Source organism: Neocloeon triangulifer, unplaced genomic scaffold, assembly GCF_031216515.1.
Source record: "Neocloeon triangulifer isolate White Clay Creek 2 clone unplaced genomic scaffold, ASM3121651v1 ptg000020l, whole genome shotgun sequence".
Lineage (NCBI taxonomy): Eukaryota > Metazoa > Arthropoda > Insecta > Ephemeroptera > Baetidae > Neocloeon > Neocloeon triangulifer.
In genome coordinates, this window is record NW_026775561.1 from 427,594 (window position 1) to 444,680 (window position 17,087).

Consider the following 17,087-nt stretch of genomic DNA (forward strand, 5'->3'; position numbering starts at 1 on the left):
TATTTTTAACAATTTTGCAAGTTAGCGGATTAAAGGAAGAAAAAATAACGAAAGTAAAAGTGTCTGTTCGCTTTTAATTTGGAATCTCACTAAGCCATCCAAAAATAAATTTAAATTACTAAAGATTTAATTTTTTAAGCAGCTAAATCATATATTTATAATTAGCATAAAATAATTTCGTGTATTGAAATATTGGGTTCAAAGTTTACTCAGAGACACACAATTATTGTCGTCTTTTGCCTTGACCGAAGGCTTTTATGGGAATCAATATTGAGATGTTTTATTGCAGAGTATTTACTAAGAATATGAAGTCCTTAAAAAGCTTGTTGAATAATTAATTCCTGATGAATTTGACACATTTCTATTTAGATTCTTTAAGTTTTAAATAACAGAGGCAAAATGGTTTGACAGGGTTAGAATTTATATGTTTCGTGTATTGCATAATTTCGAATAGATGAAGCAGCCAATCGCATATATATTTAATTTTTAAATTTGGTTTAAGTTCTTAAATTTCAAACACAAGCTATTTATATGCAAAATCGTGAATCTTTATTGAAAAATGAATTTGTTAGTTACATATTACATTTTCCACATCAACGTTGATTAAGATATCTTAAAATAATAACCCGATAAAGTTGATCATTTGAAAAATAAAGGTCGCATTATTAATCCCTCACTAGCAAGTCGAAAATCTTAGAGTTGCCCTCTTTTCCACCGTATGGGTAGAAACACGCCTTGTGGCGAAGGTGCACCTGTGAATTTACAAACGAATTAAATTATTGCGAATCCACTTTAAATTTATTAAATTTTGTTCATTTTATTAAAATGTTCCTCTTTCATTTTACCTTTAACCCGACAAAATTTCAAGACTTGTATACCTTTCCAATGCTCGATCCGACTTTGCAGATGTACAGATTGTCCTTGTGTACGGCCGAGTATCCGCCGACGACCGCGTTGGACGGCACCCGTACGGGCGGCGGATCCGAGTTGAAGAACAAGGAGGCCGGAAAGGGGACCGGGCTTCGCTGCACGCTGATGCTGAAGAACTCCCAACTGTAGGAGCGCGAGTTGCACAGCACGTCGTAGCTGCTCACTTTGTACTCTTTGTCGTTGAACGGGATGTACGCCTGTCCGAGGCGGGACACGAGTTTGCCGGGAAGGAGGCCGCCGTTCAGCGCGGCCCTCGCCACGTACACCGGCTTGCCTTTGTCCAAAGTGCCGACGAACGCGTTGCAAGGCACGCTGCCGTCCTGTCCGCTCCTCCAGTCGTCTTGGCCGGCTTCAATCGAAATGAATTGTTTTAATTTTTTATAGTTGGAAATCGAATTTACAAGAATATAGAGCTCAATTTTTACTTGCCGAATAACGGAAATGTTTTTTTATTTTACAATTCATGGGTTTTTAAGCCCAAAAAACCAAACCAAAAATATAATATTTTCGATTATTTTGATGTTTTGATTAATTAATTAATATTTCAAAACAAAAATTGATTGTTTTTCAAATATATTTCGATTTTCATTTTAAATCTGAAGTAGAAAATATAATATGGGCACGCAAAATTAAGAAAATTTTATTTTTAAGACTGTAATAAATTTTGTAAGAAATTAAAATCACGTATGGCAATTAAATTGGTCTATTTTTATGACTAAAAGCTTTGGTGTAGAAAAAAATGATTTCATTTTACCTGCATAGTGAATTACAAGCGCATAGGCAAATAGGACAAGTCTGAAGAACGGCTGCATGATGGTCAGTTAGCGCGTTTCATTCGCGAAATGTTGGCTGGCCTCTGATTTTATAAAGAGCCGAAAGCAGTTAATTGCTCTGCCCCTCCCTTAGTATCGCGCTGCGGTCCTGAAAAACGCCAAAACAAGGGAACATAATAATTTGGACAATAATTACTAACGCGTTCACCCCACCATACTGAGGATTTTCGCTTGAGAGTGCCCTTCAAATAAGGCGTCATTCCTCGGAAGATCACCTGCAAGATTAGACATGCTGAGGCTCAAGCTCGCTGTTGCCGTGTGCCTTGTTTCCCTGGCGGCGATTGACCGCGCCGCAGGTATAATTTACATTTTTTTACGCTAGAATATCGTCAAATTTTTTATAATTTGATTTTTTGTAAAAGACGAGAGTTGTTTGAATGCTGAAATTGATTTATTTTGCGGAAAAAGTAATCTTGAAATTAAAGAAAAATACCAAGAAAATTATCCTACGAAATCTTGCGAAAGTAAATATTTTAAAAGCGACAGAAATGGAAACAATATTTCTGATAATTTTTTTTTTATTGATTTATTTGATTAAATATTTCATTTTATTTATTTATTGTTGACCAATTTTTATGCTATTCTGAACACCACAAAGTTAAAAATTTAGGGAATTTAATAAATATTTATGCTTACACTACTTTGGAGATTAAAATAATAATACAAAAATAAAATAAAATAATCACAAAATTCTCAACTTATATAATATTGTCACGAGGCCCTGCTCGTAGTAGAGGACCTCGTAACAGGGTGTAAAGGTAGAAATGGTAGTACGTGAGTTCTGGACAACACTATGGATGGATTTATTGTGTAGCGCCGGACGGTACAATGATTATGGTCGGAATGCTCGTGTGGGTGACTCGCAGGTGACTGTCCATGTGGGTTCACTGGATGACGGCCATGGTGACGGCGTCTCGTCGGACGGCCTCGTCCAACTGCTCAGTGAGGTGCAACTCTACTGGTGCATGGCTGCTCTAGTGCATAGCCCGTGTACGACCCTCTGTACGGTCGGTGTACGACTGCCCTGGCTGCAAGGCCCGTGTCCGCCAGTACGCTGTACTGCTGACAGTGCGCTAATACCTGACTCAAGCTCATCCGCTATGTCACACCGTGACAATATCTTGTTAAAAAAAGCAAACAGAATCATTGATAATTTTTCTAAATACCCTTTTTAACTCATCAAAGTCAAAGTTCATATCAATTTCCATTAGAAATTTGTCGTCATCATACCAAGAGCGTATTTCATGAATAAATTTTGCAATTCCATTGCTCTTACAACAATTGTAGAAAAAGATCAAGAGTAAAATCGAAAATTGATTAAACATTTCGAGAACATTACCATACAATTTCTCAAAAATTATTGCTTCAAACCTGCAACTATTGTATTTTAAAAATAAGCGACTATCTGAAAAGTGTTTCAAGATTTCATTTTGGAAAGAAATAAATAGTTAGTATGCAAAACAATGTAATTCAGCTAATTGGACATTAAAACGCAGCTCATAAATTAACTCGCCAACTGAAATTAGTACAGCATGGATTTATTTATATTGTAAAAAATTTCACTCAGATTCAAGAAGCAAGTGGATGTTTTATTTCTTTTGCAACTTTGATTTTCTTTGTTTCACTTTTGCTGTTTTTCATATGATCAATTGATCATGTGCACGGCTGCTCCCGCCGCTGACGTGTTTTTTTTTCCATTTGTGTCAGGTCAAAACTTCGGCCAGGGTGAGTGGCGAAGTGGTGCGAACGGTGGCGTGCCGCCGGGCGCCTTCGTCGGCGGCCACGACAACGGCCAGCCGGTGTACGTGGCGCGGGCCAGCTTCAGGGGCGGCCTCCTCCCTGGCAAGTTGGTGTCCCGACTCGGACAGGCGTACGTGCCGTTCTTCAACAAAGAGTACAAGGTGCAGAACTACGACGTGCTGGTCGGCTCCAACTACAAGTGGGACACGTGGGCCAACACCAAGGACTACTACTGGCCCAACAGCGCCGTCGTCGGCGGATACTCGGCCCAACAGAAGGACACGCTCTACGTCTGCAGGGTCAATGCCGGCAACAACAAGGAGTCCATCGGCAAGGTGCCCTTTCTTTTTATTCTATGCAAGTCACATTTTTGTAGCAACGAAATGGGGAAAATAATCAAAATTAATTTCCGAAAGACGCACTTTGAAATTCTGTTGATAGATTAAAACGTGCAATTCTGATCCACATCAGACTTATATTATATAATTGTTCGTCTTTTATACAACCTTTCTGAATATTTTATTGACTTATGAGACATCACCGTGGTATAATTAAAAATAATTCAAGTTTTCCAATGTTTACAAGCATCTTTTCCCCAATTTCATAATTTTTTACTTCATGATCAAGGTCCGCTCATCAGAAAATTTTGATTGTTGCCGAGCTCTCTGATTGGGTACAAATTTGCTTGTACCCAATCAGAGAGCTTAAGCAACAATCAAAACTTTTTTCATTGTTGCTGATGCGCGGACCTTGTTCATGATGAATTTTTTTTGAGATCAATTACGTTTTTGTACTTTTAACATGCATGGTGAGAATTAAAATAAAAAATTATTAATATAACCAAGGCTCCAGGGGGATGTATTGTAATGAGATTGAAATGATATATTGAGTCTGAGGAATATAAATCAATAAATTTCTTTTATGATGTGGAATGAGAATTGTGTGCATTGAAAATCTCCAAATTTACAGGTCCACCTTCGTCACAAGAAATGCTTCTATCCTCACAATGGAAAAGAGTACGACACTAGTTATTTCGACTTGCTTCTTAAGTTGTAAGACATCAGCATTTTTGTAATTGACGTTTCTGCAACATAAGCAAATAATCATCAAATAACTCGCACAGCATATTTAATTTTGGGTGTTTTATTAGATTAACACCCCAAAAGATGAAACAACAAATGCGGTTTTAATTTTTTTGTATCTTATTTTACTGAACCAAGACATTTTCAAATAAAAATTAAGCAACTTCGGGAAAAGTGAAATGACTTTTCAAATTTATTTTCAATTTACCCTACTTTTTTCTTATTATTATTTCAAAATGATTGAATATAATTACACCCATCATTTATGATTACATCATGACAACAACATTTGCTGGGGAGTTCTTCTGCTTTTGGCAGAACAAAATAAACACTTCCTTCCTCTCTTGTGTAGCTTGGTCCTGTTTGCAAACTAAACCTTCTCTTAAATGTTTCAGAGACTTAAAAAACAAATTTCTCTATTCAAAAATTGAAGAACTTGAAAATTCTTATTTTATTAAATTTACAATAGTTGTTATAAAGAAAATCCCACTCTGAATTTTGAATCATTAATTTGGAAAAAACACAATAAATATGCAATATATTTAGATTATAATGTTTTATATTTATATTTTCTGAAGCAAAAAGCGAGCATTACATTTGATAATTATGATAAGGTGTTATGATGAAGTGTAGAAAAGAAAACTCACTTTTTAAAAAAGTCAGAGCTCGATGCACACTCGGTAGAGCTTGTTTTTCAATGCTATCTGCGAGTTGATCTCGATCAAAATGCGCTTAAGCTTGTATCGTTGAGGAGCGTCGTGTAGAGGGAGCTCCAGTTCAGTTCAGTGAATTATTATATTTATTATTACTTGTAATCTTCGCCGGTGTGTTTTTATCCATCAAAACTTTTATACTAAAATTCAACCGCAATTACAAATTGAACTGAGAACAAGGAAAATTATAAAAAGTTTTCTCCTAGAATTGATATAATAATTTATTAATTTTTTGGCCAAAAAAAGCTCACATCAGCAGCTTGTTAACTTTTTATTTTCAATGCTCTTATAATGGAGGTTGATAGGCAACCTGCTGGGCACAGCAGTCCGTCGTTTTGCATAACCAAAGATTGTGGCCACGATTTTGTCTGTGGCCTTTTTTAACTCGCTGCGAGTTACAAAAAAAAAAGCATGAGCACTTGTTGATCGTAAAGAAGATTTAAATTGAAGGGAGTGTTCCCAGGTCCGGCTTCAAAATAGCTCCTCAAGGTCGTCTGCAATTTTTTTCTTCTAAATTGTCACGCCAGTACTTTTCAGTCTCATGAGCACTACCTTTAAAACAGTTTTTATTTTAAAAGAATTAAATTTTATTTTGAGAATTTATTTAAAAATACAAACTTTGCAAATAAAATTAAAAATTAACCACTTTTTTCCCTTCATCAATGAATCAGTTTTGGAAGTTTATAAAAAGAATTGTAATTTCAAGAAATTAAATACAATTTTAATTAAAAAGAGATTCTGTCTTTAATATGAATTAAAAATCAAGACAATATATTAATCCAAGCGAAAAAATGAAATTAATTTTTGATAAGTATATATTTTTATTTCCTAACAATTTCCGAGTTGCTGGTGACAATTTCTATTTTTATCTCCATTGCGTTTGAATGAGTGCTCGTGTTTGTAGGCAAATAGGCTATACCGTTGAGTTACGTAAGAGGCGTCGTCCGTTGCTGATTTACGTCGTCCGAGCTGATGAATCGAAGTGGCAGCCTTTTATGCCGTTGCCTAATGAAGCGATTAGTTTTATTACACAGGGAGCGAGAGACGGAGAAAGGATCGAGGCACAAGGTCTCCGTCGGTCCACGCGCGCGCCCAGAAATTATAATGCGCAAAAAAAATTAATCAGAGCTGAAAAGTCGAGAGATGCGCGCCGGGTTTTCCAGATTTCTCAATCCTCCTGAAATTAGGGGAATTTGTGACGTTTGGAAATATAACGAACTGGGAATTAAATTTTGCACAAACGCGGCGCTTTTTCTCAGAATTAATAATGTCAAGTGTTTTTCTCACAGTTTTCCTTGTTGTGCAGTTAAAGGCCTTGCCAAGTAATTTATCATTTAAATGCGATAAAAAGTGTGTTACATAATTTAATAAGAAACAGTTTATTTTTTCCTGAATAAATTTGAAATTTCTAAAAATTCCGAACATTTATAAATATATCAATTTCATATAAATTAACAAAAATCTTCTACTTCTTTGATCGTGACAACAGTTGATTGAATTATTATTGTCCGCTTTGAACAATTAAAATTTTTCCCAGAAATCAATTAACGACGCCTTGATTAATTAGTAAAAAGTCGTTTTGATCGTTGTGTGGAGAAATTCTAGGAAGAAATAAAAATCTTGTGATTGATTTTTCTTTCCCGTGGGCTGCTCTCTCGGTTCGTAAACTCTCGGAGGACAAATAGTGCGAGTTATTTACGAGTGAAAGTGTATTAAAGAGAGGATCTTCGGACGTATTTTAATTGTTCGTCGTTTCTTGGCACGCGGCGGTCTTTCTTCCTGCTAATAAAATCACGAGATTTCGGTTTGACAAAGCGCCAAATTTTATCAATTAATTTTCAGTAGAAGAAAGTGTAAAATAATAACACAAATATTTTAATAATATTTGATTAGTTGAATTAATTAAATTTTCCTTTGGAGGGACAACACAGGTTTTGCGATGATTTGTCCGATGGAAATGGAGGAAATTGAATTTTATGTTAATTGCACACGTCGGCAGGCAGTCTGGCCGCTCTCAGGTTCAATAAAAGTGCTCGCGACACACATTACCATTATTCAAGAGAACATAATCGCTTTCCATTCAGCTGAGCACTTATTTATTTTATCTCGGCTTGTTTATTTACAAGAGAAAGACGACGCTGCACGTTTAACTATAATTCAATGCGCAATTAAATCCACTAGAGCGCAATTTCAAAACACTTTTATTTTCTATTCTCTTTCAACAATAAATATCTGTAACACAATTTGTAAAAATTGGTTAATTAGTATTTCAAAATCAATAAATAAAATGATAAATTTTATTTAAAAAAATGAAACATTTCTTTTAAAAATGCATTCTTCACTGGAATAGAGTAATTGATAAATGATATTGTAAGAAAGATCTGTCGGATGATGAGTTGTCGGAGAAAGTGTTCGTTCCTTGGTAAAAGCTGAGCTCGCTGCGCACAAATGGGCCTAACTCAACAATAACCGCCGCCCTTCGAGCTGCTCTTTCTCAGCGCCAGTGTGTGCGTTTCTTTGATGCTAATTGAATTTATTTACACTGCGAGTGTGACTCATTCTGTGCACCGTCGATTGACAACGTAAACTCGAGTTGGCAAAAACCTGCACGACGCAAAATTTTCTCTCGGCACGTTTGGCGAACACAAAAGCTCTTTAAGTGAAACTGATTCGCGGCCACCGAGCTACACACGCCAACTTTTAATTGCAAAAACGTGTCAAATGTGAAAAACAATAGTTGCAAATTATGTGTACTTTTTTAAACTAATGATTATAATTAGGATAGGAATGAACTTCCGTTGAATATTATAACTTTTTCTTTCAATTAATTAGCAAAGAATGAAGGTTTTTAAATATTTGTTATTAAATTATTAAATATTGTAGTAAAAAATTTGTCTCTTTCTTCCTTTTTTTGCTAGTATGACTTTTAAATTTTGGTTGAAGTTTTTTTGTTTTTAGTCTCCAAACTGAAGAAATTAAAACTGCATTTACAAGTAATTTAAGGATTACAAAATATTTCTCAGTAAATCAAAATTTAGCCAAGAAAATCATATAAATTTTAGTGTAAATGAAAAACATTGAGGGCGATCCAAAAGCCTAACCTGGCCCAGGCTAACTTGACTTAGCCCCGGGCTAACTTATCCCACCAGCAAAATTGAATGGCGGGTTTAATTAGCCCGGACCAGGTTAATTTAGCCTGGGCCAAGTTAGCCTTTTGGATCGCCCTCATTGATTTTGAATAATGTTTATGCTTGAAATTAAATTACAAGAGAATAGCAAACGATTGTTTTGTATTGAAATTTTTAGCTTAATGTCAAAAGTTTTTTAGACTTGAAGGTCAAGCGAAAATATTTAAGAGCGGAAGTTTGCATTTTGAACATAATTGAGATTTAATCTCTAAATTTTCTGCAAAACCCAAGGCGAAGCTGCTAAAATTTCATTTTCTCAAATGGCTGCTAATTTTCTTTTGCTGAATATTTTGAAGGTGAAATAGCATCTGCAATTAATTGAGCACAATAATCCGTTTGTCAAGGAGAGCCTTGAATCGCGGTGATGGCAAAGCTTTAACGCAGAAAACTCTCGACCAAGTCATGTCTTCAATTTATTTTTATTTCATTTTCTCTCTCTCTCTCGTGTTTTCGGTCTGCTGCCCTCGATGATTAATCCTGTGATACGCGCTGTTGTTGCACGAGCAAAAGTAAAATAATCATGCAAGTCTCACGAAAACCTTGAAAGACGCTCAAAATTTCCCTCGCCTTTAAAAGGTTTAGTGCAAAAAAGCGTACAAAATCTTCACAACTAGACACAATTTCTAATTTCATCTTTTCTTAAAAAATTTAAATGAAAAAGGTTGGATGGAAATAAAAAAAATAAAGGCCATTAAATTAGTGTTAATTAGCCATAATTGTACTTAATTATTTGCGCGATGAGAATATTCTGGAAACTATTATCTAGTTTATTCTGAAATTAAGGCATAATTGACAAAAAAAATAGATTTATTGTAAATTTAGATTTTTTTCTAAAGAAAAGTTCATCTATTATTGTTATTTACTCCTCTAAGGAATCAAAATACTCACAATTTTAGTAATTTAGGTTTGTTTCTTGTGGAAAATCTGAAATTTAATCTTTTAATTATAAAAACTCTTCCCTTTGTGCTAATTTTTTTTTTCATTTTTCTCGATCGAATAAATTGGAATATATTTCTTTTTGGAAAAGGTATTTAGCAAATTTTGATTTATTAATATTTACTTCAAATTTCCTTTTCATTTCCAGAATTCTGAGTTTTGAATTGCAAACAACGAGAGTTTTTTTTGACACGCAAGCAGGTCAAAAGAACGGGGGAAGTGAGCAAATTGGGCGGATGCGCGTTTAGACACACAAGAGCGAGCAGAACTAACCTTTCGCTTTTGCAAAATAATAAAAAACGCACCCAAGGTTTTTGATGTTTTTCAAGCAAAAGAGATAATTTCAAATCACTTCCCAAACTGCTTATCTAATTTAAATGCGAATTGCTTACTTAAAATTAAGTCGGTGACGCAATCTCGAGTGTCTAATTATTGCCGAGAGATCGCGTTGATGATAAGAAAAAGCACGAATTTTTTTTATTGTTTTTTGTCCCTGCGCGCGCCGCTCTCGACCCGTCGTCCCTGGGGATTTCCGCGTGCAAAGTATCACAATTATTACAACTCGGTCGCGGGCCCAACCGACGCGGCTGAGACAGAGGCAAAGGCAAAGTTGTAAAACTGCTTTGATTTTCTTAATGTGTTAATTGGGCAGGCGAGCGTGAAATTCTGCACAGTGACTCACGACTGTAGTAAATAATCAGTTTCCTTTGGTGTTTTTATTGCAATTTTTCCTTATTTCATATTTTAAAATATTGAAAAAATTAATGGAAATTTTCAGTAATTTCTATTGTTAAATTTAAAAATTTGCAAGCTCGTGATAAAGTTTTCCTAAACCGAATATTTTTGTAGAAATTATAAAACTGGTTTAAGTGTGAATTTGGGGGAAAAAATTGCTAACTTTTTTTGTGACATAAAATTGAGTGAATATTTCAAGTGCAGGCCAATTCAAATATGCAAAATCAAGCAAATACTAAATTTTTGGCTGAAATATGGATAAGAGAGTTTAAATATTCAGAAACAAAGGAAAGTTAAAAATAAATAATGCAATTTTAATTTAATTTTAATTTTTGCCACCAAATATTCTACTTTTAAATATTGAATATCTAAAAATTATATTTATTTTTTCATATGAACCACAACATAATCTAAATTAAAAACAAATTAAAATAAATATAAAGCATTTATATTAAAAAAAATCAACTTTTCAATTTGATCATCAGATGAATTTGACCGGAATGAAAAAGGTGAAAGGAAGAAAGGCTGTTGTATGTTCTCATCTCTTTCTCCGGCAAACTGCAAATTTGATCTGCTCTCTTTGCGACGGACCTTGGTTGGTTGTTGGGGTGGATAAGTGCCGGGGTGTCGGTTTCACGCGGCGCCGCCGTTGCAGGATGTCACGGCTTCAATTTGCTTCAACTGATCCGACCGCAAAAAGTGCACAAAGACAATGACAGAGGAAAAAGCACAGGTCAATGGCAACGAAATTCAAGCGCATCTTTCCACTCCTTTATTCAAATAAAAAAACTAAAATAAGAATTAATTTTGGGGGAAAAGTGTTTTAACTGAACTTTAAAAAAAAAACAGTCAAATTGTACATATTTTCTTATAAAATTTCTACTCTTATTCATTTTATTGTTTATTTTGTTCAATCTTCATAATTTTTTTCCCATTTTACATATTCTTTAATTTTCAAAAATTTGTAATGCGAAATGAACAAAATAAAGTGTCTTTCTAACTAATTTTGTAAATGCTGAGACGGTCTCAAAAGATCTCAATAATTTGCTATTTTAAACTAAATTTAAAGATTTTTTTTAAATATAAAATATAATCAATAGAACTAATATTAAATTATAAATTATCTAATAAATTTTTGTGATTTTTATTGCCGAGTATTGAAAATTTCAACAAAACAGCCTTTTAGCCAATTACACAAAAAAAGAGGACACGTTATATATTTTACATAAGCGGCCGATTTGCATAAATCCTTGACTTTGAGTCCTTTTTTTATTCGAGTGAAAAATGAACTTTTTATTCAAATGGAAAGAGAGAGCGGCAATCAATTTACGAGTAATTCGATTAGCCTTGAACTCGCCGGTCACACACTTTTGTGTTTTAAAATCCAGCGAGGAAAATATTATAATTTTCGTAATATGCTGTCTGGCAATTGGGGTGAGAAGCGAATGTGGCACTCTTAAGTGTGAACTTAATTGATAATTAATTACATGTACGAAGGCGAAACTTCCTTGTTGCAAAAATTGTTCCATCGCACGCTCTCGTTACTCTGTTTTTTTATTCTTTAAATTAATCAAAGGGATTCAAAACAAGAGGCATAAAAAAAATGATTTTTATTAAATAAAAGCAGCAAAAATCTCAAGTTGATTTATTATTTTATAAAAAAATAAAATATCAATTAAAATTCATAAGATTTATTCGGATATAAAACACATAAATTAGTACAAATGTAACTTTTTCTTGTATAAAATTATAAACTTTTATGATTAATAAATTAGCTAAAATTGTCAAAATTGAATATAAATTATGCAAGAGAAATGACAAATAACGCAATTTCATCAAAATATTTTTCCGCCCTCATGGATATGCACGCACGACTATTGCAACTTGTTTTTTTACAGATTGCGAAATTATTTTCGGGCAAACAACAATAGTTGGCAAATGACATTTAAGTGATGGGCCGCGGCATAAATTAAATTGTGCATTGCATGACTGTGTCGGCGGGTGAAAAACACAAATACAAACATGCAATGCTTGAGAGGAACCCACAGAGAGCGAACTTTGACGAAACAAAGGCTGCACTTTGCGCTGACACAGTTTTATGTATACATTCGAGTTTCGCCGCCGACCCGTGTCACGCCTGCTGACTCGCGGATTTCACTCACGCAAATCTCAAAAGTATAAAAAAATTAGCTAAATTAAAAATAAAAAAACATGTATGTAGAATTTAATTGTATTAATTTTTATTCAACACAAATCAGATAAAATATTTTAAGATATTTAAATTTACAATTTTTTTTTTAAATTATTCTGCTGATGTAAAATTCGAATAAAAAGGTTTTGCTGGGTGAAAAAAAAGTTTCAATTGTTGGTCAACTTGCTTTCTGATGCAAAACAAGTGTGGGCTGTTTTGCTTGACGTTTATTTCAAAGTAGGCGCGCTTTTGTTCCATTTACTTGTTTGTTCTCTTATAAAGGATGCACCGAATTTGCATAAGTGAGAGTGATTTGGTCTCGATCGACGCACAGCTTTACCTCGTTAAACCGACGAGGATTAGAAACAAGTTTGGAACTGAGGACATTTTTAATCCTGCATGATGTCATTCAGACAATACATTGAGTAATGTGGTTTTAAGTTTTTATAGTTAAGGTAGATTCAAATTTGAAAAAAAAGTATGCAAAATTTCATGATAAAATTGATATGAAATGAAATTTTTTTCTAAATAAAAAGTTAATGAATCTGTTTATATTTCATTCAAGTTTCAAATCTATGTAAATTTATCAAAATGTTAGTACTGATGAAATGGATTTCATAAATAAAGAAATAGTTATAATTTGCTTAGATAGTTCTTTTTATTTAATTTCAAAGTAATTATCAAATTAAAATTCCAGTAAGAATGGTGAAATTGCAATGACATAAAACATAATTACTTCAGTTTTTACTACAAAATTAAACAATGCAATTCTAGCTATAACTGTAAACACACAAGAACAAATCATGAAATTAACAGAGACGAATTTGAATTAAATTTTCTATCAAAAAGAGATTTGAATGAGCGAATTATATTTTTCTCCAGCGCCGAAGAAAATCGAGACGCGTGAAAAATTAGAAGAGGATCGGAGGAGCATAAAATTGGCGTGTCGAGCAAAGGCCCCGCGGCCCCCACCCCAGGGGACCCCACCCCGCGCCGCTTGCTTTCCTCCTGGGCCGCCCCATATAAAGGTGGCGGCGGCGCGGCCTCTCGCCACTCGCTCATACCCTGACCAAGGAACCGGCGCGCGTCCTCTTTCAAAGGTACGTCTCTTGCAATTCTATCCTAATTGAAAAGTCATCTTCGCATAGATAAAGATTATTCAGAGTATACAGGTCAGGTAAAGGTTAAATACAGGTTAAATACAGGTCAAGTACAGGTGAATAATTAATAAACAATTTTAAACAAAAATATTGTAATAATTGAATTAATTATTATAAAATTTACTAAAAGTTCAATTAAATTTAAACGTTTATTTGCTAATTGAGGTTGAATTGAAATTACGCCCTGATTGCTCCGTGTTTGAACGTGCAAGTGCAAGTTGTTTTTAATGCGAGGTCGTTGGGCAACGATTTTACGACGGTGCTCGCGACCCGTGACTAATTGTGAGAAATCAAATTAGACAGATCAAGATCACTTTCACATGCAAACGCCTCATTTGCATGTGCCGTAACCAGAGAGACGTTTCCTTTTATGACACACACACACACACCTCGTTGAGATTTTTTATTTTTATTTTCCCTTCTGCAATTCGATACATATAAATGAATCGAATATACGTAAAAAAGTGAAAAGTGGATCGGCGCGACTACTTTTCATTTCTAGCCTCGGGGGCTCCGCTTTCAGCTTGATCGTGCGGGCTGAAGAAAAAAAAATCAACGCTACTTTTACTCGCGTCAGACCACTTTCGCAATCCGCCAAAATCTCCGGGTGATTTATTAATTGCACGATTGTATATTCAAAAGTGGCTTCGGCAGATGTTTCGGGCGGTGAAATCTCTCAAATCAAGATTGATTCCAATTAAGAACTATCTCCAGATCGAGCTTTTCTTCCAAGAAGAGACATTATTTTTTAATTTTTTTTCTTAATTTATTTTTTTTTTTCATAATTTAATTTAATTTTTTTTAATTGATTTCATTTTTACAAATTAATTATAAACATTTAATGATTTTCATTTTGTTATGTGATTTTTAGAAAATATTTATATATTTTTATGATTTATGGTCTAAATTTTTGTTTTGAATTTGATTTTCAGATGAAGTTCCTGATCGTGGCCCTTTCTGTGTCGCTGACCCTCGCGTTGGCCGCCGACGAGAAACCCGCCGGCGAAAGACCAAAGACCTTCCGCAGACTCATCCCCGCTGACGTCCTCAGAGGTTTGTTTAGAATTTTAAGCACTTTTTCGTTTGCTTATCAAACAAAATTTCTCCACAATTGCATCGACGCACTTAATTCTTGCAACGCCACCACATTTCAAATTAAGACATAAGAGTTTTGTCAAATCGACAGACAAAACAAACTACGGCATTAATAAAACTTGAAAACTTTTAGAAGCATACTTCAAAAGTTAAATAATCAGGAAAAAATTAGATCAAAATTCAGGATTGTTTAGTTTTTTCTTCTAATTATTGATAAAAACAAAGCTGGTTTTATAATTTTAGATGAAAAATTGTATTAGACACATAAAGAAAAATTAGATTCATTAATTGGGAGAATTTTCTGAAGTAACAATTTCTCAAAATGTGCCCCTTTGACATATATGAAAATTGCATCAAACAAAGCTCAAATCACCCCCATTATTTTGCAAAATTAAAATCAATTGTTAGGTTGACATCAAAATTTACTTAAATTTTATTGGAAAATGTTCAATTGACATTTTTCTCAGTGTAGATGGCCGAACTTGATGCTTCGAAATCTACACTGAAATTAAAACTTTTCCGATGTTAATTTTTTGATGTCGACTGACCTATTGATTTTATTTTTCCATCGTAATTGGGGCAATATGAAAGTAATTTGGTCAAATTTTTATCAGGTAAAATGTAAGAAAACAAATATTTTAGTAAATTCTAATAAGAATTAAAAAAATTAAGTTCTCCAAATGATTTTAATTTCCTAATTTATTGCTTTTGCCAAAAGAACTTTTTAGAATTAATTAGATTTGAATTAAAAATTTAGAAAAACCGAAATATTTGAAAGAAAATAATCAGAATTTCTCTGTCCGACCAATTTTATAAATTTGATTGTTGCATTTCAGACTTCCCCGGAATGTGCTTCGCGTCGACGCGCTGCTCGACCATCGAGCCGGGCAAGTCGTGGGAACTGGCGCCGTTCTGCGGCCGCTCGACGTGCGTGGCCGAGGAGGGCCGCCTGCTGGAGCTGGTGGAGGACTGCGGCCCCCTGCCCAAGCCCAACCCCAAGTGCAAGTTGTCCGACAAGACCAACAAGACGGCCGAGTTCCCCGGCTGCTGCCCCATCTTCGAGTGCGAAGAGGGCGTCAAGCTCGAGTTCCCCGAACTCCCCGTCCCCGCCGCCGCCCCCGAGGCCGCCGCCACCGAAAAGCCCAAGGCCTGAGAAAAAACAAACTGCGCGATTGACTCTATTTATTGAAGAAAAACAAAAGGGAAAGAAAGAGAGCTGGCATTAATTTTTTTAACTGAAAAATTTGTAATTTTCCTCTGACGAACGAAAAGTCGAGACAGGGTTGTAAACTGAAAAATTCATCCAAAAAGGCACGTCTCATTCAAACCGAAATATCAAATGCGACAAACATGTGATCCTCAGCTAATTATACAGTTGAAGTACTTTATTACTTTTTTTTAACATTTTTGCATTTTATACGAATAAAAAAACGTCTAAAATCAATTGCAGCGTTTTTTATGTTATTTTAACCTCATAAAAATTATGGATTTGATTGAAAAAAAAATATGTATTCAGTTTTCAGGAAATATCATCAATAATTATGTATATTTTATATTTATTAAGTAAAAACTGATATATTCTTTAATTGACTATTATTATTTCAGACGATCAGTATATTAATGAAAAAGAGCAAATTTAATTGTGAATTTCAAAATTTTACACTTAAATAAACCAAGACAAAACTGTTTTTCATTATATTGATATTTTTTCTTTTCAAATGGTACTTTTCTTCAAAAGAATTATACAAAATTGCCAGAAATAAAATTGAGGAATATAAATGATTCCCTCCAAAAAAACCTAGAATGAAGATGGATGACACTAGAATATTTGAGGAATAAAAAGAACACAATTATAAAAAAGAAAAATATTAAAACGTTTTTAACTTTTAAATCTTTGTAATTGTACGTTTTGTATAACATACGTAAAGACGGAAAATTATAAAGAATTATTCCCGGCCTATCTAATTGATATTTTTTTTTTTTAATTGCCCAAATATGAAAAAGGATTAAAATTGTATTCAAGCGTGTCTTGAGGCAATCAGCCAATCATATATGACCATCTTCTCTTCTGAATGGCCGTTTAGAAAATTTAAAATCGTCATCTTTTTTTCGCTTTTTTATATTTATCAGATTGCTCTAATTTGGTCAGTAGTAATAATTTGTTTTTAATGATAATAATTAAATGTTTATAAATAAATTTAACATAATTATGCATTATTTTTTTTAACGGGACCCACTTTTGGCATGGGGTCGGCGGATCTTGTTGAAAATTGGTAGTTTGGCTGCCCTTAGGGTGTAGACAAATAGTTTAGAAGGATTTTTGAAAATTCTCAAAATTGCCTATTTTACAGGGGCTCATAGTTGGGGATTTTTAAAAAAAGTGATTTCGAAAATCAAAAATATCTCAGCTCCTGCTGCACATAGCGCATGTGTGTATTAGACAAAGTTGTAGGAAATTAGACGCCCTACAACTTTGCCATAGTG

The 17,087-nt window shown here is 34.1% G+C and overlaps 3 protein-coding genes across 3 annotated transcripts; 2 read left to right on the plus strand and 1 right to left on the minus strand.

Annotated features, from left to right (window-relative positions):
* Window positions 1–532: 532 nt before the first annotated feature.
* Window positions 533–2,811, minus strand: LOC132203930 (uncharacterized). Its single transcript, XM_059632101.1, has 5 exons — window positions 2,538–2,811; window positions 1,917–1,978; window positions 1,685–1,851; window positions 879–1,279; window positions 533–752 (listed from the first exon to the last, which is right to left on the minus strand). The coding sequence occupies exons 3-5, from the start codon at window positions 1,740–1,742 to the stop codon at window positions 666–668; spliced, it is 546 nt and encodes a 181-aa protein (XP_059488084.1). The 5' UTR covers window positions 1,743–1,851; window positions 1,917–1,978; window positions 2,538–2,811; the 3' UTR covers window positions 533–665.
* On the plus strand, window positions 1,975–4,759 carry LOC132203931 (uncharacterized). Its single transcript, XM_059632102.1, has 3 exons — window positions 1,975–2,059; window positions 3,471–3,838; window positions 4,473–4,759. Exons 1-3 carry the CDS (start codon window positions 1,993–1,995, stop codon window positions 4,557–4,559), a joined length of 522 nt encoding a protein of 173 aa, XP_059488085.1. The 5' UTR covers window positions 1,975–1,992; the 3' UTR covers window positions 4,560–4,759.
* Window positions 4,760–13,326: 8,567 nt separating this feature from the next.
* Window positions 13,327–16,047, plus strand: LOC132204120 (uncharacterized). Its single transcript, XM_059632399.1, has 3 exons — window positions 13,327–13,448; window positions 14,441–14,561; window positions 15,440–16,047. The coding sequence occupies exons 2-3, from the start codon at window positions 14,441–14,443 to the stop codon at window positions 15,754–15,756; spliced, it is 438 nt and encodes a 145-aa protein (XP_059488382.1). The 5' UTR covers window positions 13,327–13,448; the 3' UTR covers window positions 15,757–16,047.
* The last annotated feature ends 1,040 nt before the right edge of the window (window positions 16,048–17,087 follow it).

What these genes read in the sequence shown, in the direction of transcription:
- LOC132203930 (XM_059632101.1), bottom strand. Translation starts at nt 1,742, where the DNA reads ATGCAGCCGTTCTTCAGACTTGTCCTATTTGCCTATGCGCTTGTAATT. An exon ending in GCTTGTAATTCACTATGCAG is followed by an intron (nt 1,280 to 1,684) that starts GTAAAATGAAAT and finishes TTTCGATTGAAG; the next exon opens with CCGGCCAAGACGACTGGAGG. An exon ending in TCGGATCGAGCATTGGAAAG is followed by an intron (nt 753 to 878) that starts GTATACAAGTCT and finishes GTAAATTCACAG; the next exon opens with GTGCACCTTCGCCACAAGGC.
- LOC132203931 (XM_059632102.1), top strand. Translation starts at nt 1,993, where the DNA reads ATGCTGAGGCTCAAGCTCGCTGTTGCCGTGTGCCTTGTTTCCCTGGCG. An exon ending in GGCGATTGACCGCGCCGCAG is followed by an intron (nt 2,060 to 3,470) that starts GTATAATTTACA and finishes CATTTGTGTCAG; the next exon opens with GTCAAAACTTCGGCCAGGGT. An exon ending in ACAAGGAGTCCATCGGCAAG is followed by an intron (nt 3,839 to 4,472) that starts GTGCCCTTTCTT and finishes CCAAATTTACAG; the next exon opens with GTCCACCTTCGTCACAAGAA.
- LOC132204120 (XM_059632399.1), top strand. Translation starts at nt 14,441, where the DNA reads ATGAAGTTCCTGATCGTGGCCCTTTCTGTGTCGCTGACCCTCGCGTTG. An exon ending in CCCCGCTGACGTCCTCAGAG is followed by an intron (nt 14,562 to 15,439) that starts GTTTGTTTAGAA and finishes GTTGCATTTCAG; the next exon opens with ACTTCCCCGGAATGTGCTTC.